We start from the raw sequence: 25,283 nt of genomic DNA on the forward strand, positions 1-25,283 counted from the left end.
TGCTTTCAGCCCCCTCAAGGTGTTGATTTCTGTGTAAGTGCTCACTGACAGGAGGACAAAAGCAGAAGCTTGATTAGGAAGAGCTCTAACAGAGCTTTGCGGCCCTACTGGGCCAGCAGTGGCATACACTTACAATTCAAGGGCAGTGGCCATATTGTTTTCTGGACCTTCTTCTTCAGCTGGATACAGATCTACCTTGTTCATGTGCAGGGGGAGCATATGGCCCAGGGTCATGCCATTTTACATTCTTGCAACCCCCATCCTACTCTGTGCCATGATGAAGCAGTATCCAACTGGCCAGGCAGCCAGAGGCAGCTCTAGAATGCCCACCTTGTGGGGTCTGAAGCCAGGGGCTTTCCTCAGTGTGAGCTCACCCCTTTAGATAAGAGGGGGTGGCAGAGTTGAATGAGGAAGAAAGTGTGGGTGAGATTGGTTTTCTGGTGTGATCAGGTTAATGAGCAAGATGAGATTTATTTAGGGTTATTTATTTCGAGCTACAGTTTTGGAAGGAAGGATTTAAGGCTCCCCTTGCCCCCAGAGGGTGATGGCCACTGGGACAGGATGTTGAGGATCTGGGAGCAAGGCTCAAGTTGGAACTTCTGATAATAGAAAAGAGGCAATGGCCAGGCATGGAGGCACACACTTTTAATCTCAGCACTTGGGAGGCAGAGACAGATAGATTTCTGGGAGACTGAGGCCAGCCTGGTCTAAATAGTAAGTTTCAGGCCAGCTGGGGCTATAGGGAAACCTTGTCTAAAAAAAAAAAAAGGCAATGGTTGGTCTGGGAAAGAAAAGCAGAGCTGACATGACATATAATTCCATTCAAAAAGTGTAGTTTATTAGGAGAAAGGGTCTGAAGATCGTGATGGGGCCTCGAGATGGGAGGGAGAGCATTATACAGAAAATGACAATATATGTGTATATGTATAAAATTCAATGGGGTCTTAAAGGGGAGGAGATACTTGTCTTTAAAACCTGGGAGGAGCTTCATTAAGAGTGATGATAAGCCAGGGTTAGAGAGATGGCTAAGCTGTTAAGAGCATTGGTTGCTCTTGCCGAGGACCCAGGTTTGGTTCCCAGCACCCATATGGCAGCTAACAACCATCTATAACTCCAGTTCCAGGGGATATGATGCCCTCTTCTGATATCTATGAGCATTGTACAACTTGGGTGCACTTACATACATGCAGGCAAAACACTCATGCACATAAAAAATAAATAAATATATTTTTTAATGATATCATCTCTTAATGATAAGAGAATGAGAGAGAGAGAGTTAGCTACCATGATGGGGTGTGGGTGGGAGGGAGGCCAGAGGAGCCTCTTCAGAGAAAGTCCCCAGAGCAAGCCTCCAAACAAAGGAATTATCTCACTTTTCTAGGTTTCCAGGGGTTGGCAGGAAGTTTCATACCATGTGATTTAGTTCAACATAGTCCCCATGACAAAGAATCAGGTACTGGTTAGGACCATAAATTACCGGCTGCCATTAGCCCATACCACAGACAGCTTCCTAACTCTCTGTCCTAGAGGCAACTTGCAGCGAAGACTGGGCTAATCTCTTCAGGCTGTGGGATCTAGCCTCCTAAGAGTGACCACTGTCTTAGAGGGGCAGGCCCATGCTCTAACACTTCCCTTCACACAGGACTAGGCCTACTTCTGCAGATGAAGCCAGTTAGCTAAGGGGACTGGACCTGCCCCTCTTTTGAGAGGAATTAACCACTAGGCTAAACTGCCTCTCTTATATAGGAGTTATATAACCGAGAGGGGCCACAAAGATTTCAGAGTGCCATCCAGTGCCCTATCCAGCCTTCCCCTCACCTGTTCCTACCCCCAGAGTACTCCTGTTTGTGGATCCTGAGCTGGTTTCTGCCTCCGTGTGCAGCGCCCTGTTGCTGGAGATTGAGGCAGCCCAGGAGCAGCAAACACCAGAGGTCTGCATGCGACACGTTGTCTCCCATGCCCTGCAGGCAACTCTGGGGGAAGCCTGCCATACAGGTGCTCTGCACAGGAAGCTGCAGGTAATTGACACCCCACCCTGGGTATCCACGCCAGTCACTCACTGTATTCATCCTGCCTCTGATTCATATTAGCTTTACCCCTATACATCAGCAATTTATACATGTTTATTAAGGGTATACAATGTTAAAGATGCAGATAGGCCTTTTAAAGACCAAAATTAAAACCACCCATAACTTCTCTACCCAGAAATAATAGCAATGAGCGATGTGATATAGTTCCTTAATAATAAGAGTGGCATCATCAATACAACAGCCAGTTTATTGACTGTTTATTGTGTTCCAAGCACTGTGCCAAACTTTACTTTGAAATTCTCCCCACAGTATTGTGAAATGCAGTTAGTTACATCTTTTTATAGATGGGGAAACTAAGGGACAGAGAAATTGGTAAGCTATTCATGGCTGCACAGATACCAAGAGACTGGGCTAGGATTTGAACCCTAGCCTGTCTGATGTCAAGCTTGTCTTTTGACTTCCATCCTGACTTGTTTTGAACAAACTAAGCTTTAAACTCTGCAACTACTTTTTATAATGCATATTTTCCCACGCCATTGGGAACATGCCACGCGGAAATATATTCCTTGCAAAACTTCTAATGTGCTGTGCTATGCACGTGTGGTAATACCTAGCCAATGTTCTGCTCCTGGTGTGGAGTGTGTGAGCTGGTCGGTACTCGTACCTATTTCCCAGCTTTTCTGATTCAGCCTCAGCCTCTATCCATGGCCCAAGAAATCCTTCTGGCAGAAAATCAGCACCTGGTGCTGAACTTCTTGGTTGAGGGAAGTCTGCTGCCATTCAGAGGACCTTTCTTCAGTGGCAGGGAAAGCTGGGAAGGGCTGGTTTAGATGAAGGCTGAAGATGGAGCTGCTTGACACCAGGCTTGGTGCTGATGCTGCACGAGTAACCAGAAACTCAGACCCAGAAGGGAGGGCGCCCTCTAGGGTTCAGCTGTTCTCGGTTCCTTTCTTGTCCTGATACAGGAAGTAGAGAGCCGTCCTTTTTTATTATTATTATTTTTTTTAATCAGCCCATTAAAATGCTTTGCCCATCAAATCGCAATGGAGCGCTGCTCTTTCTGTTCTTCTTTTCCAGCTGGAATTTTCCAGTCTGAATCCCACATCATGAATACTTTATTTTGGTGGGTCCTTCCTTAAACTGTTGTAGGAACTCTGCTATCTCCCCATCTTAGGGTATGAAAGCAGAGAGGACCCCCCCCACACACACACACACATACACACACCCACAACTGCAGGCAGCAGGGGCAACAGATACAGCAGGGCAGGAACCGGGGCCCTGGACATGGGATCCCAAAGCCCGTAGGAGCCGAGGGAAAGTGCCAGGCTGGACTGTCAGTGGCTCTTGGCACAGGAGCGTATGTAGGTGGGGTGGGGTGTTGGAGGACAGGCGGGTAGCACTTGGGCTCTGACGTCTCTCCTCTCAGGCCAGCTCCCGTCGCGTCCTGGAGTACTATTTCCACGCAGTAGTGGCTGCCATGGAGCAGGTGGCTAGCGATGACTACCCCAGGCGGCTGGGACATCTGGAAAGGCTAAAAGAGATTCACTGCTCGCTGATAGGACCGGCCGCGAGGGACCGTGGCAGCGGTAAGCAGTGGCTGGGTGAGGACCGGCCGAGGGACTGCAGGTGGCGCCAGTGAGCTGCGGTGGATGGACCTGCACCTACGTGATTCAGGAGGACCGGAAATCATGGATCCCGGGAACCTGGGGACTGAGAGAACAGCCTGGGGACTTGGCAGGACTCCGGCTAAGCAAGTGGCTAACGTGATCATTATAGCCCACATCTATACCTGCCATATCCCAGCAGCTGTTCTAGGCCCTTTACATGTATTTACATCTATGACATGTGTTAAATTAACTAAGCTATACAGTAAATTTAGGAGGTAGAAACTATTCTTGCCATCATTTTACTGAGGAGAAAACAGAGTTTGAAAGAGGTTAAAAATCTTGTAGCTCATTTGAGCTAAGATTGCAATCCTGGCAGTCTAGTTTTCCCCTGTTCTGATTAGTAACCAACGGATTTGATTCCCAGAACACCTCTACAGAGGCTTAAAAGTAGCAAGTGTCAGCATCATTTATGTCTGGGGCCATCGATTTTTATTCTGCATACTTCCTTTCTGTTTGCATGTCTATATGGCAATGCCATACACAGACAGGAGCAAGTCCCACAAGCGAGGAACTCCAACACACTCCAGAATGTCAGTGTCCTGGCCATGGCAGGACATAGTTTCTATATGTGTCCTATTATGTAGTATCCAAAGCATCCACAGACCATGTCAGTCTGTATATGTCAGACATATGGTAATTGACTGTATCCATGGTTATAAGGTACAGGGGGGAAGGGCTGGAAGCCACAGCAGAGTACACGAAGTACACTAGGGCTTGAACTCCAGTCCAGGCTGGGCAAAATGGGCAGGATAGCCCTGCACGGACTCCAACCTCTTGGTTTTCCATTCTTGTATTTTGTTTTATAATTCTCTGATCAAGTCTGGGAGTGGTAGTGCACACCTTTAAATCCCAGCACTTGGGAGGTAGAGGCAGGTATATTTTTGTGAGATCAAGGCCAGCCTTGTCTACATAGCATGTTCCAGGCCAGCTGGGGCTACATGGAGACCCTGTCTCAAAAAATAAAACTCTCTGGTCACAGAGAAACAGCTGCTCATGGGCCCTCCCTCCTCTTAAAGCTGGAGCAAACCCCATGGCCAACTTTGGGCTCCTCCTTGGTTACCACTTGCTTGCTAACACTCAACATAACTGAAATAGATGTGAATGCCTGGGCCACCCTCACCATTCAAGCCACATCTGGGAGCATGTGTCTCCCACCCATGCTTGTTCTTCACATCTTAACGCCCAGCCAACACCCTCTGAGGGGCTCCTGCAATCTGAGACAGTGGTTAATAAGCACAGTGGCAGGGGTAAGACCCAGCCACTCAAGCTCAAATCCGGGGTCACTCAGTATGTGACCCTGAGCCAGTTGCTTAACCTCTGTGCTCTACCATCTTCCTATAATTTGAACATGATAATGTCACCTGTCCCTCAGCATCCTTGTCATGAACTAGAGATCGATTGTTGTCTGCCAGGTGGGTATAATAATACCTGACAGGTACAAAGTGCTCCCTGAAGTCTGCCTGCCCTCTTCCTGAAGGAACTCACAGTTATCTTAGGTAAGGAGCCACAGCTATGTGGACTTCAGCAAGAATCCCAGAGGCAAGTTCAAGGGTCACACATTAGGTACGGCCAGTGTCTAGACCATGCATTCTGCTTGGAAAGAGGAATCAACATGAATCACTGGAATAGGCAAGAAACTTCTAGAATGAGAGGCAAGAGGAAAGGCTGTGTCTGTGCTATTCTCTGCATTTCCCAGGGCCCCTGTCACCCTGTGCATGTTGCTGATGAGGTCTCTACAGCACTGGTGATAGGAGCAGATGTGTGCAAAGGACTGGAAGTGGCCCTAAGGGACACTGAGATCTTTCCCGCATGATTTGGATGTGGCAGAGTGTTCAAAGAACCATCAGAAGTTCAGTGTGGCTGCAGCAAAGCACCGAGGATGGGACAATAATGGGAGAAAAGTCTGGAAAAGATAGATTAAAGGACCCTGAGGCTGAGCTGGGAGAGGTGTAGGAAGCAAGGAACCCAGAAGCATTCTCAGCAGGGGGATGACAATGCACTGTTGGGTCCTAGACCAGCCAACAGTAGCAGAGAAGGAAAAACAGACTCCACAAGCCCAGAGCTGGGCCAGAGAGGGTCCCTGTGAACCCTCCACAGAAGCTAGGCTGGGTGGTGACAGCAGAGGGAAGCCTATAACCCTTCTCACCACAGTCCCCACAGCTGCTCTTTTTTTTCAGGCGACCCTCTCCAAGACCGACTGCCAAGCATCCCTCTGCCCAGCCCCTACATTACCTTCCACCTGTGGACGGACCAGGAGCAGCTCTGTACGTGCCTGAGCCTCTGAGCTCCTATAGAGCTGGCTGAGAACAGTGGCGTATGTCTGTGTGTGTTCACATGTATGTCTGTGTGTCTGTGTGTCTGGGCTCCTATCTGTATTCACTTTTTGTCTGCTAAATTGTTTTACATGTCTGGAAAGGGGCATATATTCTCCAGGTTGGACTAACTCAGTGCATAAGCCACTGGTCTTTTGTGCCCATGTTAAGAGGAAGGTCAGCAGAACCCAGAGCTGGAGAGGTTTTCCAGAACAGACATTTCCCTACACTCTGGTGTCCTATTCCAGTTCTCTTGGATCTTCTCAAGGGACAGAGAGGACAAGGACACCAGTTATAGGGGGAAGTATTGGGCTGGGATAGTTCGCTTAGGTGTAATAAAACAAAGGTGGATTGGAAAACCTGTATGGCTTCCTGGAGCTGGTCTGGTATCTGTGTTCCAGGGGGAAATTACAAGACATGGGAGGTTGAGAGGGCCCCAGGGTCAGCTAAATATGGGAGGCGTTGGGCTAAACTGACATAAAGTGCAGGACTTCTCAGAGCCTTTTTGTTTTGTTTTGTTTTGTTTGTTCTGAGACAGGGTCTCCATGTAGCTACAGCTGACCTGGAAGTCCCTATGCAGACCAGGCTGGCCTCCATCTCTCAGAGATCCACCTGCCTCTGCCTATCGAATGCTGGGAGTTCGCCACCACACCCCAGCTTCTCAGAGCTTTTAATACATTTACTGTTTACTTTATTCAACAAGAGGAGGCAGGACTGTGCAGGACTCTGGATCTTTGTTGATCACAGGGCCTTTGTTCCTTTGTGAAATGTCCTGTAGGGCTCCTTTCCAGGTGGACAGTGTTTGAGAAACAGACAACCCAGGCTTTTCTGGTGAAGGGCCCCTCAGCTTCAGGTGCCCTCACCACCCTGACAGTGTCCCTGTTCTTTTGTCTCAGGGAAAGAACTGGTGCTCTTCCTTCGTCCACATTCCCAGCTACGCCTCAGCGCTGACTTGGAGGCTTTGGATCTACAAGGCCTCAGGCCAGACCGGGACTTGGCCCGGGTGTCTATGCTATCCACTGACAGTGGTATTGAGCGGGATCTTCCTTTGGGAGCCGATGAGCTCCCAGCCCCTAGCAGCCCCGAGATGGAGCGGGCTTCACTGCAACGCAAGGGAGGCATCAAGAAGCGTGTGTGGCCCCCCCACTTCTCCATGCCTGGCAGCTGGGATGGGACCCCAGGGCTGCACCGGAGAACTGGCAGGCCCAGTGGGGATGGGGAGCTGCTTCCTGGTGTCTCCCGGGTGCATACAGCCCGTGTGCTGGTGCTGGGGGATGACAGGATGCTGGGGCAATTGGCCCAGGCCTACCACAGACTCAGGTAGGGCTCTGGTGGTGGACTCAGTGCTGGGGTTGTCAGGGGTATGAGTGAACCTGGAATGGGCTGGCGAAGGATGGAGAAGGGCATCATAGGGATCGGAGGAGAGGCCAGGCTGGGTGGGAAGGATATTGCACAGTACTCCCAATGCCCAGCCATTATGGCAGCCCCATTGTCTTCAGCCTCACCCTGACAGGGAATGACAACTGTGTATTTTGTAGATGGTTAAACAAAGGCTTGGAGTGATAGTATAAACTGCTCAAAGTCAATACATGATCAATGACAAAGCCAAGACGATTTTATGCCAATCCCCGAGCCTCCCAGCTCTTAGCACTGTGCTTTGCTGCCCATTGCCAGGAAACGGGAGACCAAGAAGTTCTGCCTCACTCCCAGACTCAGCCTGCAGCTTTACTACATCCCGGTGCTGGCACCTCAGGTGATGGGGGCGTGATGGGACAACCCCAGGAAAGGAGTGGAGGATGGAGCAAGAGAAACTTGAGGAGGCTGGTCTTCCAGCTCAGAATCTAAGCCAGTGCCCTGGGCCAGGGCTGCATGTGGCCAGAGACTGGCTCTGTCACTGCGGCCTGCTCACAATTGAGTTGTGTCTTATTTCTAATGGAATTGTCAGTGGTGGTCAGTATCTCAGACATCCTCCTTAGGGAACTCCACTCAGGGAGAGCTGGATCCTTGACTACACCATTGCATGACACAGGTGCTCTTAGATACATGCAGGCAATACACCCATACACATAAAAATAAAAATAACAATTTTTTTTAAAAAGATCAAAAAACAAAACTAAAATCTAAGCAAACAAAAAAATTAAGTTAAAAAGTTATGGTTTTAATTATTTTTCTTGTCCTAAAGCATTTCCTTTTGTAACTGAAACTGTAAAGTGGTTTTTCTGGGGTGCAGTTTAGATGTAGAGATGAGAGAGGAGTATGACACAGTTAAACTCCCCAGCCACAGACACTCGGCTATGAGGAGGCGCAATCCATTTGTCATTTTTAACATCTTTACATGAGATGTTTCTTAGAAGAGGGAGTATTGTCTCTGTAAGTGATCTTCACTTGAGTTTTCTTAGTTGTGCTGACATTCTTGACTTGCAGCTGGTGAAGGGCCTTTTCCCTTCCCTGGTCCCCTTAACTTTTCATCTTTCCATCCAGCCTCAGATTCGTGGTAAGCCTGTCCTCACACATAGGTCTCTCTCCCTTTCTCTCTTCTTTCTACATTTATTTATTCACTGTGTACATGTGTGCGTGCACACCTCCACTCTGGATCACATGGAAGCTCATTCGCCTGCTCCTTACCCAGAAGAGTAAAATCCAAGCAATATTTGTCTCCCTTTAAAGGCCAACCATCTTTTTCAGTGACCCTCAGTAAAAGCACCTCTGCTTCAACCTGAGTTTATGATACAGAACACTATTTTTTCTTCATACAGTATAGAAATTTAGCCCCTGAGAGGTTAAATGACTTGACTGTGGTCACAAAGTATCAGGCCATGGCATCTGGGGTCCCCAGATTGAGAAGGCAGGGCCTGACAGCTCTGCCCATCCCCTTATCCCCAGGGACCCACAGCATCCAGAAAGCTTGAGCTGGGAGAGCTGGCCTCCTTTCTGGGCCAAGTGGACCCATGGTATGCAAGCACCGTCAACACCTTGTGTCCTGCCATCCTCAAGCTGGCTGAGATGGTAGGGACAGCAGGGCAAGGGGGAGGAAGGGAGGAAAGGAGGAAAGGAGGGAGGGAGGAAGGAGGGAGGGAGGAGGAAGGAGGAAGAAAGGAGGGAGGGAGGAAGGAGGGAGGAGGGAAGTAAGGATGAAGGAAGGAAGGATGAAGGAAGGATGAAGGAATGAAGAGAAAGAATGAAACAGAGAGAGACAGGGAGAAAGAAAGGAAGGGATTCAATGGTATTCAGGCCACTGTCCAAACAGAGGGAGGGAGGGATGGAGGGAAGGAGGGAGGAAGGAGGGAGGAAGAAAGGAAGGAGGGAGGAGGGAGGAGAAAGGAGAGAGGAAGAAAGGAAGGAGGGAGGAGGAAGGAGGGAGGAGGGACGGAGGAAGAAAGGGAGGGAGAGGGAAAGAGGGAGGAGGGAGGGGTATAAGTGGCATGAGTGGAGATGTGGGGGAAAAAAGAAATCCCAGGTGCAGAGGGACGGTAGAGTGGGGTCAGGAGAAGACTTCTTTTAGATATTGCATTCGACTCTTGATCTCAAGGTTTAATCTCAAGGTATTTGTGCATTTAGTTCTCATAGCAGGTGGGTCCTGATGTTCCCAGGTACTGTCACCATGCACATGTGCCCATTTTACAGACCAGGTAGGCAAGGCACAAAGAGATTAGATAACTTGCCCAAAGTAGCAAAATTAATTATGGTGCACAGCCCTTACCCTGGTAGCCTGACTCCAGACTATTATATTTACCACACCCTAACCATGACTGGAGGGGGGCAGGATGGGATGGGACTGGGGAGTTCTGGGGGGCTGTTATCTATTCACAGTTACACAGAATATATGTTATGTCATAAATACTGCAGAGAGTTTGTTTGCACACTTTGTAATTTACTCATCAGGTTTTGACTTAGTGTTGTCAGACCTAGAACTTTTATTCTTTATGGCTTCTTTTTTATTCTCTCCTCTCTCTCTCTCTCTCCCTCTCTTTCTCTCTCTCTTTCTCTCTCTCTCTCCCTCCCTCCCCCCATCCCTATGTGTGTGTGTGTGTGTGTGTGTGTGTGTGTGTACATGGTACAGCATGTGTGTGAAGGTCAGAGGACAGCTTTGAAGAGTCAGTTTTCTTCTTCCACCTTTAGTGCATTCTGGGGCTTGAACTCAGGTCACCAAGCTTGTATAACAAGGACTTCACCTACTGAGCCATCTCACTGGCCCCTGGAGTCTTGCTTCTTAAGGCCTGAGATCACATGATCATAAACTCAAACACTTTTGAAGCCTGAAATTTTCCATTTAAATAATTAGCCCAGGGCTGGAGAGAGAGTTCAGCAGTTAAGAGCAGAGTTCCCCTCTGACCTCCACAGGCATTGCACACATGGGTGTGCTTACATAACATGTGTACAAAATATGCATCTTGCTTTTCCAAAGGTCTGATTGTACAAAAGCTGTTAGCTGTAGGAACCATCCTACCTCGTCCATTTGATGTTCCACTCTCACCTTTGACTGACCTCTTTCATTGGTTTGACATTACTTCTGGAAGCTTGTTATTCTATGGATCTAGCAGTTCTGCACACTTCGACATTTTTCTATTTTACTATCTGGCAGGTTAGCCTGCACTGTTATTTTTCTTTTAAGAACTTTGTGGAATATACTCATGTATCTTTCTTGATAAACTTTAGAATTGCATTTTGATTTTCTTTAATTACTTTTATTGAATATTTATTTGTATTTATATGTGTGTATGCACACATGCATACAAGTGACCACAGAGGCTAGAAGCGGGTGTTGGATCACCTGGAACTGGAGTTACAGGTGGTTGTGAGCCTCCTGACATGGGTATTGGGAACTCAAGTCTGCTCTTCTGAGAGGAGCAGTATGTGCTCCTCATCACTGAGCCATCTCTCCAGTCCCATTTTATTTGGAGACAGGGTCTCCCTGTGGCCCCAGCTGCCCTGGAACTCGCTATGTAGGTCAGGCTGGCCTCAAACTCACAGAGACCTGCCTGCCTCTGCCTCTGGAGCACTGGAATTAAAGGTGTGTGCCACCATGACCAGCCAGCCCTAATTTTTAAAAATTCTATTCGAATTTTTATTAAAATTTGGGGAAGAATCAACATCTTTAAGCTTCCTTCTCTGGGAGCACAATATAGTTTTTTTGTTTGTTTGTTTCTGTTTTGGGTTTTGGTTTTTCTAGGGGCTTGGGTTTTTTTTAACATGAATATTTTCTTGCATGCCTCTTGGCAGGCAAGGACTGTAGAGTTTTCCTCACAGTTTCTGCCCTTTCTTTGCTAAACTTACTCCCAATGTTTGATATCATTTCTGGCCATGGTGATGGCATCTTTCAGTCTATTTAGATAGACTATATTGCTAGGACAATGGGAAGCTACATGTATATATTTTATTTACCTATTTTATTCATTTTACTTCTTTAAAGTTGTACTTTAAGAACTCATAACATAAAAAGTACCCATTTCTTTTGTTAACTTGCCACTAAACTGAGCTCTTTGTTCTCTGTTGTCCTCCATCACTTGCCTGATTGGCATGTCACTTTATATATTTTATTCATGCAAAGATATTTGGGGCTGTGTGCATGTTTACTGAATAATGTCTTATCTGAGAATGTCTTTGCACATACACGAAAGACTCTTTATCTGGGTATTAAAACACCTTTTTCCTTAAAGGTGGAGAGGGTTACAGGAAGACATTTCAGTGCAGTCTTCATCAGCCCATCTCTTCCACTGGTAGCTTTTCTTCCAACCAGGACACATGCAAGACTTTGGTTTCTCCCTCTACACTCGTCCCTTATCATTATTTGTACAGCCTTTCCCAAAGCAGCTCCCACATGAAGGAACTGGAGACACTGTGAGCAATGGCAGTGCTCCCAGAACGCAGTCACAGGTCTTCAGCATGATCTTTCTGAAGGGAATATTTCAATAAACCAGGAATGAGAGTCAGAAGAGTCTTTGCACAATTAGATATGTTGGCTAAAATAAATTCTGAGTTTCTTTCCAACTTTGATATTGCAGGTTGAGCATCCCTAACCTGAATATGCAAAACTTGAAATGCTCTAAAATCTACAATTTTTTTAGCACCATTATGTCATAATTTTTCACACTTGACCTCACATGACAGGTCATAGTCTAAACACAGGCACACTAAAAATATGTGAAACTGCCTTTAGGCTATGATAAGGTATATATGAAACAAAATGGATTTCATGTTTAGACTTGAGCCCTATAGTTGAGACATTTCATTATCTACACAAAAATATTCCAGAATCTGAAGGAAAAAAAACCACATCAAGTCAGAAACATCTCTGGTCCCAAGCATTTCAGGTAAGGGATACTCATCTACACAGACTGTATCCCAGTCTATGTAGATGCTCTAGTCTGTTTGCCTGAAAATCCCAATCATTGTGCTTTGCCATCCTGGGGCTGGGGAAAGGCACAGAGGACAAGGCACTAAGCCTATACAACACATGCAAACATTGGTTTGTTATTTTGAAACACAGTCTCACTGTGTAGTTGAATTCATGATCCCTTTGCCTCAGCCTCCCAAGGAACTGAAGGCACATGCCATCACACCTGGCTTATTAGTGAATTCTTTAATAGACTGAGAAGTGGACCAGAGCAGAAAGAGACATCATCAGATCACGCAATTCAACTTATTTCTCCCTTGAAGAAAACCCAGGGCTTAAAAAGTTTGAATAACGTTTGCCCGGACTTCCTGGATAGTGAGTAGCCAATCCAAACCTAGACTGCATCTGGGCTCCTTCATTATTTACATTCTCAAGCATCTTGCCTTTCCCACGCTTCTAGCACAGTGCCTTGCATATGGAGAGGCTCAGTAAGTCTTTGTGCAATTGGAATGAACCAGGTTCCCTGGGGAGATGGAGCTCTGGGCAGATATATTTTGGTTAGAAGTAGAAACTAGATGACCAGGAAGGCTTGGTCAACCAGATTTGGTCATCACAGGGAGTGTCAGGGTTTTGGAGTTTCTCCATTGAGACACTGGCACCTCCCACAGCAGCCTGGAGGGAGGTGGCTGAAGACCCTCCCCATGTTCCTCACAGCCTCCCTGTCTGGACACATCCCGGAGTGTGGACCCTTTTATCCTTGATGTCATCACTTACTATGTTCGCATGGGCACCCAACCCATCTATTTCCAGCTTTACAGAGTTAAGGTAAGTCTCTCTTCTGGGGTGCCATGCCAGCCTGCAGGACCCTGGACACCACCTCTTAAATACTGTGGCTGTTTCAGTCTTCATCACTTTTGTCAAACCTTCCCATTCAGCAAATGACTTTCCCACCTACTCCACTAGAAAAAGATAAATGGATGCCATTTAGGTTCCCCGAACTTTCTGTCCACATCCAGAAATGCATCACACCCATTCACATCCTCCCAGAGCCTCCTCTGATCCAGTTCAGGATGAACCCCTTCATCTATGTGCTTGATCAGTCACCATGACACAAAGGGAACAAACACCTTTTAAGACAAATTAAATGAACAGTTGGGCACCAGTCAATGCCCTTTCATGCCAGCCACCACGACAGAGGCAGAGGGGCACAAAGCTGGGGGTTCTGCATCTTGTTGCAATACAGATGAATGGCCACCAGGGAAAGCCACGGGCATCTCAGCAAGAGACTGCAGGGAAGAAATAGTTCTGGAAGCTGGGCTTCCATTTGGGGAAAGGTTTCTGAAAGCAATACTTTGCCCCTGATTGGATACCGGCAGGAGAAATTCTATGATTGAGCACCTCCTTAAATCTTACAGACTGAGGTTGAGGGATCAGCAGTCACGAGTCTTTCTGGGATGGGAAGGCTGTAGATGGATGGCTGCACTCTGGCCCTGCTTGTCTATTTGGACTGGTTGTGGAGTAGACTGGATTTTGTCTTTACCGATCCTGGCCACCCAGAAGCTTCAGGTAGTAATGGTTATCTGTGAAGTGTCAGGCCTGCATTTCTCTCGAATTCCAGTTCCATAGTGTTCGGACCCTCTTTCTCTTCCCCCAGCTACACCTGGCCTCTCCTTTCTGCCAATCAGCTCTCACCAGCCCTACCCTTACGTAGCCCAGGCTTCTTTGTACACAGTGAAGGACTAAGTTCTTCTGCCTGGCTCTCATTCACTTAACCTATGTCTACAAGACTTTTTATAACATTGTTACTCCTCTCAGGTATGAGTTTTATCCCAAGTGCATCACTAGGGGTGTGTGTGTGTGTGTGTGTGTGTGTGTGTGTGTGTGTGTGTGAGTGTGTGTGTGTTGTCTTGTTTGCAGTGATGGGGATCAAACCTAGGGCTTTGCACGTTAAGTAAACACTCTACCACAGAGCTACATCCCCCAGTCCCTGGGTTTTTGATGAAAGTTTTTTCCACTATTTATAACCATGTGTTGCTTAAAGACAGACACGTTCTGAGAACTTTGTCATTAGATGATTTTATCATTGTAGGAACAGAGTGTATGTATTTACACAAATCTAAGTGCAGTAAGTCAGCCATTTGGTGTGACAACTTGATATAATCAAGAGATTCAGTGATTCTAGATGTGTGAGGTTGCCACTGGCATAACGGGGTATGCTGCCTTACAGTCAACTGGTTTCTAATATGTGGCAGTTTACTCTAAAATAATAGTAAAAAGTATAGTGTAGTAAATGCATAAACCAGTAACATAGTCAGCCAGTACACATAACTGTATTGCTTTAGTTTTATATAATTGACAGCACAGAGCGTTTGTTTCCACCAGCAGCAAAAGCATGTAAGTGACATATTGTGCTGTGTATGGCCTTACACTGGCTACAGTGTCACTAAGTGATGAGAATATTCTAGCTCCATCATAATCCTGTGGGGCCACTGTGGAATATGGGCTACGTTGGTCAACAAAACATGGTTATAAGGCATATGATTATATATGACATTGCTGTAATTGTGGACAGATGTGACTCAGGTGGCTACTCCATGAAGCTCAAAACCTAGCACTGGTAGGTTAGGTAGGTGACACCTGTCCTGCTTCTCAGGCTCCTCAGGCTGTGGCATCAGAAGCAGAGGTCAGCTTCTCCAGATCCCCTCTCTCCCTCCCTTCCTCCCTTCTTCCTCTGCTCCCTTGTCTCTGACCCTTCTCTCCAGATCTTCACAGACCTGAGTCAAGACCCTACAGAGGACATTTTCCTTACAGAGCTGAAGGTGAAGATCCAAGACTCCAAGTCCCTCAAAGGTGAGCTTCTGCTGCATTTTTTCCAGAGCCCACACTGTCTCAGCTTCCCCCAAACTCCCTGTCACCTATCACCAGATGGTATCCCCATGGTTGCCCTGCACTGAATGCCATGGCCACTCTCCCCACTTCAGAGGTCTCTGAGACTGAAAGGCAGCCTCCCCAATCCCGTGCTGCCTCTCCATCCAGGGAGAGCTACCTGGTCCATCAAGCAGCTCAGCTATGCCTCTGTGACACAAGGGAGGGACCGCTTACCTTATTCCTCCTCTTATCTCCGTCAGAGGGCTCTTCACCCTGGAAGAGAGGGGCAGCTGAGGGTCAAGGTGCCGAGCTGTCCATATGCTACCAGAAGGTCAGTGTCATGGACATACCCAGCCAGGGCCCAGGTGGCACAGCTAATGAAAGCTGGCCTCAGGGACATGGGAGCTGTGGACAGAGCCAAAGCCCTTTCTTGAAGCTGCCACCAGAGTCGCTCAGACTTTAGAGGGTTCTACAAGGATGGAATGGGGATGGGGTTGGCCTTCTATAACGACAAGGAGGTGATGTGTTCTAAGAAACAAGAGGGTTGGCTGGGCATGGTGGTACATGCCTTTAATCCCAGTGCTCAGAAGGCAGAGGCAGATGGAGCTCTGTGAGTTTGAGGCCAGCCTGGTCTACTAACAAGTTCCAGGCCAGGGCTTACATAGTGAGACCAAGGAGGAGGGGAAGAAAAGGAGGAGGGGAAGGGGGGAGGGGGAGAAAGACGATGACTGGCCACCTCGGTCAAAAACCTCTTCCTCACAAGCTGACCATCTAAAAGTTTGAACTGATCTCATTAGAGACTTGGTCATTAGGATCTGAGTTGTCTGGAGTAGCAATGTTCTAAGCCTCTGCCCACTGACTCTGTATTGACATCTGTGCCACAAGAGGGACTCTTGGGGCAGGGTGGAAGCATGGGAGAAACATGAGGATGGGGTGAGCATGCCCTCAGGACTCCCTTTTCTGCTCAATTCTCATCCCTAGGCTCTGCTCAGCCATAGGCCTCGAGAGGTCACTGTTTCCCTGCGGGCCACTGGGCTGGTCCTGAAGGCCATTCCAGCTGATGATACAGAAGGTGAGGAGGTGGGAATGCAGAGTGAAGAGAGGGGAGGGATGAGAAGGGGGAAAGTTGGGGAGAGAGAAGGGGACAGGCTCAGCTGATAGGAGTTGGAGGAAGCCGGGGAGGGCCTCACAGCCTCCTTGCCACCCCAGAGCTCTGGCTGGGAAGAGCTGGGACCCAGGCTGCTCTGAGTGAAGCAGGGTCCCTGCTGTCAGGTGGTCCACTGCCACGTGACCCTGACTAGTCCAGCCTTGGGACTGGACCTCCACAGCTGGAAGGTAGAGGGCCCTAGGGAGTGGAGCAGGCACCTACCACCTCTGAATTAGGTGAATTAGGTCTGCAGAACTGAGTACTTTCTGCTTGGATTTTACATATTGTTCATTAATAAGTAAATAAAATGGAGATAGCAGTAAAAGAGATCTGCCTATGAAAATATAGCACATTATCAATATTAGCTTTCACCATAGGATCCCTGTCCCTGGAAGGATAGGAGAGTGGCAGAATACATTATAGCAGCTGCACTGGTTTGCCAGGGCCTGGACAGTATGCTGTTAAAGGCGTGGACTCTTTCTGAGCATGTTAACTCATGAGATAGATATTATCAGTATTCCTAAAATTTTCCTGGAGAAGAAACAGAAGCAAAAACTATAACTTCCTCAAGGTCACCTCTGTGTGGAAACTCAAAACAGATTCAGACCCAGACACCCTCATATGATCCTCTTTACCTCTGCCCCACAATGTCTCTCCTGAGAACTGCCAAATTCTACAGCCTAGACTTCAGGGATGTCACCTGTACAGCCTTGGGGAAGATCGTTTCCGAGCAAACAAGAAAGCTCACTCAGGCAAAATAAACCCACTCACCACTCTCTGCCCAGTGCCCAAAACATATCTGACACACAACAGATGCAGTGAGTTGGGGTGGTGGTCCAGGCCTAGAACTGAAGAACTTGGGAGGCTGAGGCAGGAGGATCACCAATTCAGAGACAGTCTGGGCTATATCATGAGACCCTGTCACAAACACAAACTCAATAAACATTTGCTGAATAAATGAAGTATAACTTTACATCCACAATACATTGTCCTAGAGGTGGCTACAAAGCAGTTGGCTGAGAGAGCAGGGGCAGGGCTGGGTAGGCAGAGTTCATAACACAGCTTTACCCCTTGCAATCTATGTAGCCTTGGGCAAGTGACTTGTCACTTTTATGCTTGAAAAAAATAGAGAGATATGAGGCTGAAGAGATGGTTCAGTTGTTAAGATCAGTGGTTGCTCTTGTAGAGGACCCAGATTTGATTCCCAGCACTGACATGGTGGCTACAACCGTCCTCAACTCCAGTTCCAGGGGATCTGGCGCCCTCTTCTGACCTCTATAGGCATTGCATGACACTGGTGCACTTACACACATGCAGGCAATACACTCATATTTTTATTTTATTTATTTATTGTATTTTTAAGACAGGGTCTCCATGCAGCCACAGTGGGCCTGAAACTCAGTATGTAGACCAGGCTGGCCTCCATCTCACAGAAATCTACCTGCCTCTGCCTCCAGAATGCTAAGATTAAAGGTGTGAGTCACCACGCCTGGCCAATAAAATATTTTTTAATAGAAAGATAAAAGATACTGGCTTATGTGCACATAGTAAACTATAAATGTTAGCTCTTGTGGTTAAATTATATTCCTTGCTGGGCCTGGTGACACATGCCTGTAACCTGAGCAGTCTCAGGCATTGAGGCAGGAGGATCAGATCAAGGTTATCCTTGATTACACAGCAAGTTTGAGGCCAGCTGGGACTACATGAGACCCTGCCTCAAAAGAAATTATATTATTTCTATTTCTTTTTCAAGATATTCAATTCTCTCCGACCTAGACCTGTCAAAACAAGTAACCACAACAGGTGAGGCCAGAACAGTTTTTAGAAATACGAATTCCTCTCAGTACCATCTTTAGTTGGCAGAGAGGGCTTAAGCCTTGCAGTAGTCACACAATCATGACTTTTTGATGCAATATACACTATTAAGAAAGTATATGGGGGCATTGGAGAGATGGTTCAGTGGCTAAGAGCACTGGCTGCCCCTCCAAAGGACCTAGGTTCAATTCCCAGCACCTAATGGCAGGGATCTAACACCTTTTTCTGGCCTCTGTGGGCATTGCACAAGACAAGAGCACTTACATACATCCAGGCAAAATACTCATACACATAAAATAAAAATTAATTGCTGGGTGTGGTGGTGCACACCTTTAATCCCAGCACTTGGGAGGCAGAGGCAGGTGGATCTTTGTGAGTTCAAGGCCAGCCTAGTCTACATAGTGAGCTCCAGGACAGCTGGGGCTACAAGGAGACCCTGTCTCAAAAAGACAAAAATTTAATTAATTAATTTAAAAAAAAATTTTTAAGGTGGATGGGGAGGATATCTGGGGATGCAGTTTAGTGTTTGCCTCTCCATGTGATGCCCTGAGTTCAATTCCCAGCACCACTGAATCAATTTTTAAAATTACAGAAAGAGTCAGGTGTGGCCTTTAATCCTGGCACTTGGGAAGCACAGAGAGGCAGGCAGATCTTTGTGAGACTACACCAGTCTGGTCTACATAGCCAGTTTTAGGCAAGCTTGGAATATAGGGAGACCTTGTCTCAAAAAGAGAGAGAGAGAGAGAGAGAGAGAGAGAGAGAGAGAGAGAGAGAGAGAGAGAGAACACAGAGAGAGAAAGAAAAAAACAGAAAGGAAGTCAAAGAAACACCCTGTCCCTCGATGGGACTGCTGTCCCCCTCCCTGCTGGTGTCTCTACCTCTCAGACACCAGCCATGTGCCCCTTTCATTCTTGTTGCACTCAGGAGCTGCAGAGAAGACCAATGGAATGTTCTTCCTTTGAAAGAGGGGAAAAGGGAGATGAAAAAAAAAAGTGGTGTTTGGAGTGGTGATCACTGGGTTTAGAAACTTAGTTGATGCTCCAGGGAAGGAGATGGGAGAAGAAGAAGGACCGTAGCTTGGCTAGGACCAAGGAAGGCAGAATTGGGAAGTGGGGCTGAGGAGGCAGGCATGGAGATAGGGTTATAGGTCTTCTTGAGACCCAGAATCTCCAATTTCCCATTCACAGCACCCCCATTTTGTTCAGTTTCAGGGTTCTCCCATGGCTCCCCGAATGCTGCTTCTGTTACAGACCACACATGTCTTCATGTCAGTGTAACCGAGGTTGTCAAGTCCTCCAACCTGGCGGGAAGGTCATTCCCTGTAAGTCTGGGTGGAATAGGAAGGACAGGCAGAGGGGAATGGGTAACTGGCAGGGAGTTTGAGGGGAAGCTGTTCAGAGAAGGGGAGCCTTCACTCCTGGGGAGGGGCTGCCTCTGGCAGCCGATCTGCTTTCTGCCCAATCTGGGCAGCACTGAGCTCCTGCTAGTATAAGAAAGCACCTGAAGAGTCAAGCCCTGTCCTCTATCAGCAGACCATTTAAGGACTAAGATGGTCCAACAACCACAGATGTCCCAACATCAGTCATCCAGGCTACTACCCTATAGTCAGAGCTACACAATAGCATCCTAACCTGTAACCACATACCATAAGCAGTTCGCATTCTTGCTTGCTCACCTTCTTCTCCTTCCCTCCTCCCTCCATCCCTCACTACCACTAGGGTTTCCCCTTGCCCTTGACTTTACCTTGATTGATACTTAGTGATCAAGATATGAGACCCACCCATTTTCTCCCACTCTGATGGCCTCTCTAAATTTCACTTGTCACTTATTTTGACTTGAAGCCCCATGATTTCACCTGCACTGTGTTGGCACTGACACCCAGTGCACCACCCACGAGGCAGGCTGTATGCCCAGGTAGCTGGGAGCACCTGGAATAAGTCCTCTGCCCACACTGACCAGACCCCAGCAAAGCCCTGCCGTCCCAGTTCACCCAGAGCCTTGATGTCACTCAGCCCCTCTCCTGTTGGAGCCTCTTTTCTTTCTCTGGTTTTGACCTCGCCCTCTTTCCTGCTCCTTCCCTATAAACAGACTCAGGTTCTCTTTGCCCTAAAACAAACAAACTCTACCTGGCCTCATTTCCTCTCTACCTATCCACTAGAGCTCCTTTCTCTACTCTCGGTTAAGCTTCTTCAAACACATTTCTAGAAGTTTCCAGGCTCTTATCTATGACTGCTCTGCCCACAGCCATCTGCTTTCAGTCTACCCCACTGGGGCAAAGATGACCTCCATGTTGTAAAGCCAATGGTCCCTTATTAGTCCTTCCCTTTCTTTATTGCAAGGTAATGTTTTAATATATAAATTAAAAGTTTCGTTATTTTTTTTGGAAAATACCAAAAGGTATAAAGAAGTAAGATCACTTGTAGTCTCAATACATGGTTAAGTTGACTAGTAACACTTCTGAGTGTAAACACTCAGGCTTTTTCCTATACATTTTTATATAGATGACAATGACAGTACTACAGCACATAATGTTCTATAGCAGTGCTTTTACTCAAAATATGCAAAAGCCTTGTGCATTAGTTCTGGTGGGACTTTGTTTATGTCATTAAGTATGCTTTGTGTCATTAAATAATCATGGTATGATGGCTGCATTTAACATTTATATGATCAGATAATTATTGAAATAATTACTGAAATGGTTTTTTGTAGGATAGTCAAATGATCTTCTTTCATTATTATAAGCATACAATGAAGAACATACTTAGGGTTAAATAGGTACTAAAATCATGATTATGTCTTTTAAAAACTGCCTAGTGGAATGGTATCCAGACATTGGGGCATTTAACCACCTTGCTCTCCAAGTTCTACTCCCACCACAAGGTGTGAACACCAATTTTGCAATGCAGTCAGTATACAAATTGATTTGTTTCATCTTTTCATCTGATTTTTTCATCTCGGCAAACTTCCCATTATTTTAATTTGCATTTCTGTCACTACCAAGTAGTGAAGCTGATCTTTCCCTCATATTTGCTGATAATTTCCATTTCTTTGTTCATGTATTTCCTGCTTATATTCTCATCCATATTAATACTATGATGTCCCTATTTTAATTAATTTTTTAATGTGTATGAGTGTTATGCCTGCATGTGCGTAAGTGCACCAATGTTGTGTGGTGCCACAGAGGACAGAAGAGGGCGTCACACCCCTTGGAACTGGAGTTACAGACAGTTGTTAGCTGCCATGTGGGTGCTGGGATTTGAACCTGGGTCTTTTGCAAGAACAGCCAATGCTTCTAACCACTGAGCCATCTTTCCAGCCAGATGTCCCTATTTTATATGAGGACATTAACTCTTTATCCATCCCACATTTTGGAAATATTTTTCCCAGTTTTTCTTTTAATTTTTTTAACCTTTATACGTCGATAAGTTTACCCATTGATTTCCTTTAATGGTTTCTGCCTCTGATATGATTGTATATTACCTATGTCTGAACAGTGTATCTCCTTGAGTTTAGACATATCCCAGCTGGGCCTGATGGTGCAGGTTTGTCATCACAGCTGTTCAGGAGGCTCAGGAAAGATGGCAAATTCAAAGTCAGAATGGGCTACAGAATGAGTTCAAGGCCAGAGTCTGGGCAACTTTGTAAGAACTTATCCCCCAATTTTTTTTAAGACAAGAACTTGGGATGTAGCACAGTGGTAGGGTGCTTGCCTAGCATGCATGAGGCCCTGGGTTTGAGCCTCAGTACCCAGGGGGGAAGAAAGGCATGTCATTCTGCATATTATAAAGAAACAGTGCTCCCTTAACTGTGAACAACGCTCCCCAACTCATTACATTTATTGCAAAATGCTTCCTGATTTCAGAGATATTAAAATATGGGTGGGGCCAATGTGTTTTAGAATTGGTGAAAATAGCTTCTCTGTTTAACAATGCATTGCTCCTTTCTCACCATTTTACTCTCTTTTATTTCTCTACTCATTTTAAATATCTCTATTTTATAGTCTGACTTACATGGTTACACCATCCATAACTACTGGGAGTCAAATCCTGCTGGTTACTGAGCACACCGACCCTGATGGTGGCTTACTTTCTTATGCACTTCTCCACTTATGGATCACAATTGTTGGGGCTTTGCCTTATGGGAAACCTGGGTGGGAATTTTTCCTTCTAAAGAAAGTCTACAGTTGCTCTTTCCAAGTGTCCTAGAGATGTGGTCAGCTAGACCATGCAGATAGAAAATGTACCCCAAATCCACACCAGGACAAGCTTGCTTAGAGCTGAGAATGTTCAGGAAAGACTTTTTTTCTTCACTCACTGCGCAAGCCAAAGTAGACAGCTCCCCTGCAGTCTCCTATTTCTGCTGAGGGGAATATTCTTAAATTTTATTTTTATTTTTGTGTATATATGTGTGTCTATTTGAGTGTATGCCATATATATGCAGATCAGAAGAGGGCATCAGACCCTCTAGAGCTGGAGTTATAGGCAGTTGTGAGCTTCTAGACATCAGTTCTGAGAGCTGAACTCACAAGGTTTAGAGAAGTAGCAAGAGCTCCTAAGTGCTAGGCCATCTCTCCAGACCCGGCAGCTCTTTTTCTAGTACAGGCTCTCACTGAGGTCTCCAAGAGACCTCGAAAGGGATCTCAGTAGTTCTCTGCCTCATGTGGGTCTAAGGCCTTGTCTCTGTCTCCCATGGTTGTTGAGCTCCAGACTCCTGAGCTTGGCAAATGTCCCTGAGACAGTGAAAGCATCTCACTTACTTAATTCTGACTTCTTTGGAATTTATTGAATGTTTTTCTTCATTTCTTGGTACATGATGAGGTCCTGGGTGTCGAACTTAGGTCATCAGGCTTGGCTTGCACCCTCACCCACGATGAATTTTTAAATATTTAGTGACAATGAAAAAAATACGTGTGCTTTCTATCTATAGAATGCAAAATACAATGTTATTAAGTCATACACACCATATTATTGTAACTTATAAAGTTTTTTAATTTAAATTTTTATTTATGTGTGTGTAAGTACTTGTGCACACGTGTGCTTATGGTGTTCAGACGACAACTTGCAAGAGGTGGTTCTGTCTTTCCATCATGTGATCCTCAGGCTCAAACGCCGATGTCACTTAAGCTTGGCAAGCACCCTTACCTGCTGAGCCATCTCACCGGCCCCAGTTTTTTAAAAATTTTTTGCTCACTGACTCTAACACTGAGAGATGTTTGTGGACATGGTTTTGATTTGTCATTTCTAGCTTGATTTCTTTTGAACACGAATTGTCTTCATTCATGAATCCTAAACAGGTATAATAACCTCCCAGCTGGTCTCCCTGAAATCTCTGTTTTAAGTTTGTCTTCCATATCTCTGCCCAAGCATCTCTCTAAATGCAGAACTCTTACACTTACTCCACAATTAAAGCTCTTCCTCCCATTCCTTAAGGGCAGAAAAACTTCAGCACTACATAGCTTGGCTCCTCCTCCTCTCTTGGCCCCTCCCTCCCTCCTCTTTTGTTGGCCCCTCCCTGCAAGTTCTGTCTGCTAAGGAGTTTAAAAGTGTTTCAGAAGTCCCACCTTTACTTTTGCTGCATGATCCTCATCCTCCACATTCTTTTTATAATTCCTGCAAGAGGGCTCAGGTGCCATCTACCTGAGAGGTATTTCCTGATCCTCGTCCCCTTCCAGGCCTCCTCAGCGGCACTCCCTGGTGAGCTGGGTACCCCACTTCTGCCCTCCCCCAGAATCGGGAGAACACACTGCAACTCTGTAAATGGTATAGAGGGACTTCTGACCTCAGACCCTCATCTTCGACCTATTTCCAGCACTTAGCCTGTCTGGCACACAGTAGGTCTCACCAGATGATTGCTAGGCATCTATCTAGACCTTCCTCTATCTCAGTCCTGAACTGGAAGCTCACTTTCTCTGAGGCACCCTACCCACTGTAGTAGAGCTCTGCTAGGCTCAGAGAATACATTGTCTTAGGCTTAGATCTGCCTGCCATAGGACAGCATGGTGTTTAAGCTTGAAGCTCTAAGGTGGACCTGGTTATTCTTCTGTTGTAGCTTCTCTTTGAAAGTCAGTTTTTTATATATGCTTCTGTTTACTGACCTCATTAAGCAACCTGGTCAGGGGCTTTGGATATCATTCCAGCAAGTTCCCTTTTATCCCATACTGACTTATGAGGAAATTCCAGTAGCTGTGTTTCCTCTCTTGGAACCCAGGCATGTCTGTGTGCTGGGATAAGATAGTAAATATTGAGTAACAGAGAGAAAACTCCTGGTGAGCTGGACCAAAGGTTCTCCCAGCTGGTACAACAGCATGAGCAAGGGCCTTGTGGCGAGCCTGGAGGGCTTAAGGCTTTGGCTGGGCTGGAGGCTTGATATACAGGAGTGATGCCGCAAGACAAGAACAGAAGCACTGAGGTTTTGGCTTGTGTTTGTGCCAGGTAGAAGATTTTGTGCATAATTCAATGTTGAGAACTGGGGTCATGATTTAAGAAGCCTGAAAAGTACTCACAAATTCCATGCAGAGCAACATGCCTACAACAGAAGATGCCCAGGATACATGGACACTAACTTCATAACCTGGCATGCACAGCCCACAGCATTCTAATTTGTGTTCAAAATGATAGACAAGGCCAGTTGTGGTGGTGCATGCCTTTATTACCAGCACTTGAGAGGCAGAGGCAGGTGGATCTCTGTGAGATCAAGGCCAGCCTGGTCCATATAGCAAAATGAGCCAAGCATACTGGTACATGCCTTTAATCCCAGCACTCAGGAGGCAAAGGCAGGTGGATCTCTGTGAGTTCAAGACCAGCCTGGTCTACATAGTGAGTAATGAGTTCCAGGCCTACTGGGGCTACTGGTAGATCCTGTCGCCAAAAAAAAAAAAAAAAAAAAGACAGGTTAGGAAAAGGGCTGCAGAATCAAAGCAAGATCTAAGTGCAAAGGCAACAGGAGGCATCTTATGTGTGTGTCACTGCTCAGAGTCACTTGTAGGAAGACAAAAGGGACTCCTTGAGCCAGACAGAAGACACATACCAGGTTGCAGGATAGGAAGTATTGCCAGGGCCAGATGCTGAGCAAAGGCGACATTCACATAATCTCTTTTCTCTCTCTCCTCTC

General features: G+C 46.4%; 1 protein-coding gene across 1 annotated transcript in view; it reads left to right on the forward strand.

Annotated features, from left to right (window-relative positions):
- Positions 1-25,283, forward strand: part of Pik3r6 (phosphoinositide-3-kinase regulatory subunit 6) — a 39,631-nt gene that overhangs the window by 13,033 nt on the left and 1,315 nt on the right. Inside the window, exons 7-17 of the mRNA XM_029557624.1 lie at positions 1,835-2,018; positions 3,457-3,616; positions 5,875-5,961; positions 6,906-7,329; positions 7,684-7,762; positions 8,893-9,015; positions 13,058-13,168; positions 15,106-15,193; positions 15,472-15,542; positions 16,193-16,283; positions 19,379-19,494. Of these exons, the coding sequence (XP_029413484.1) occupies positions 1,835-2,018; positions 3,457-3,616; positions 5,875-5,961; positions 6,906-7,329; positions 7,684-7,762; positions 8,893-9,015; positions 13,058-13,168; positions 15,106-15,193; positions 15,472-15,542; positions 16,193-16,283; positions 19,379-19,494 (1,534 nt within the window). The remainder of the gene's footprint in view (positions 1-1,834; positions 2,019-3,456; positions 3,617-5,874; positions 5,962-6,905; positions 7,330-7,683; positions 7,763-8,892; positions 9,016-13,057; positions 13,169-15,105; positions 15,194-15,471; positions 15,543-16,192; positions 16,284-19,378; positions 19,495-25,283) is intronic.

The sequence above is a fragment of the Nannospalax galili genome, unplaced genomic scaffold (genome assembly GCF_000622305.1).
Source record: "Nannospalax galili isolate Female #2095 unplaced genomic scaffold, S.galili_v1.0 scaffold146, whole genome shotgun sequence".
Taxonomy (NCBI): domain Eukaryota; kingdom Metazoa; phylum Chordata; class Mammalia; order Rodentia; family Spalacidae; genus Nannospalax; species Nannospalax galili.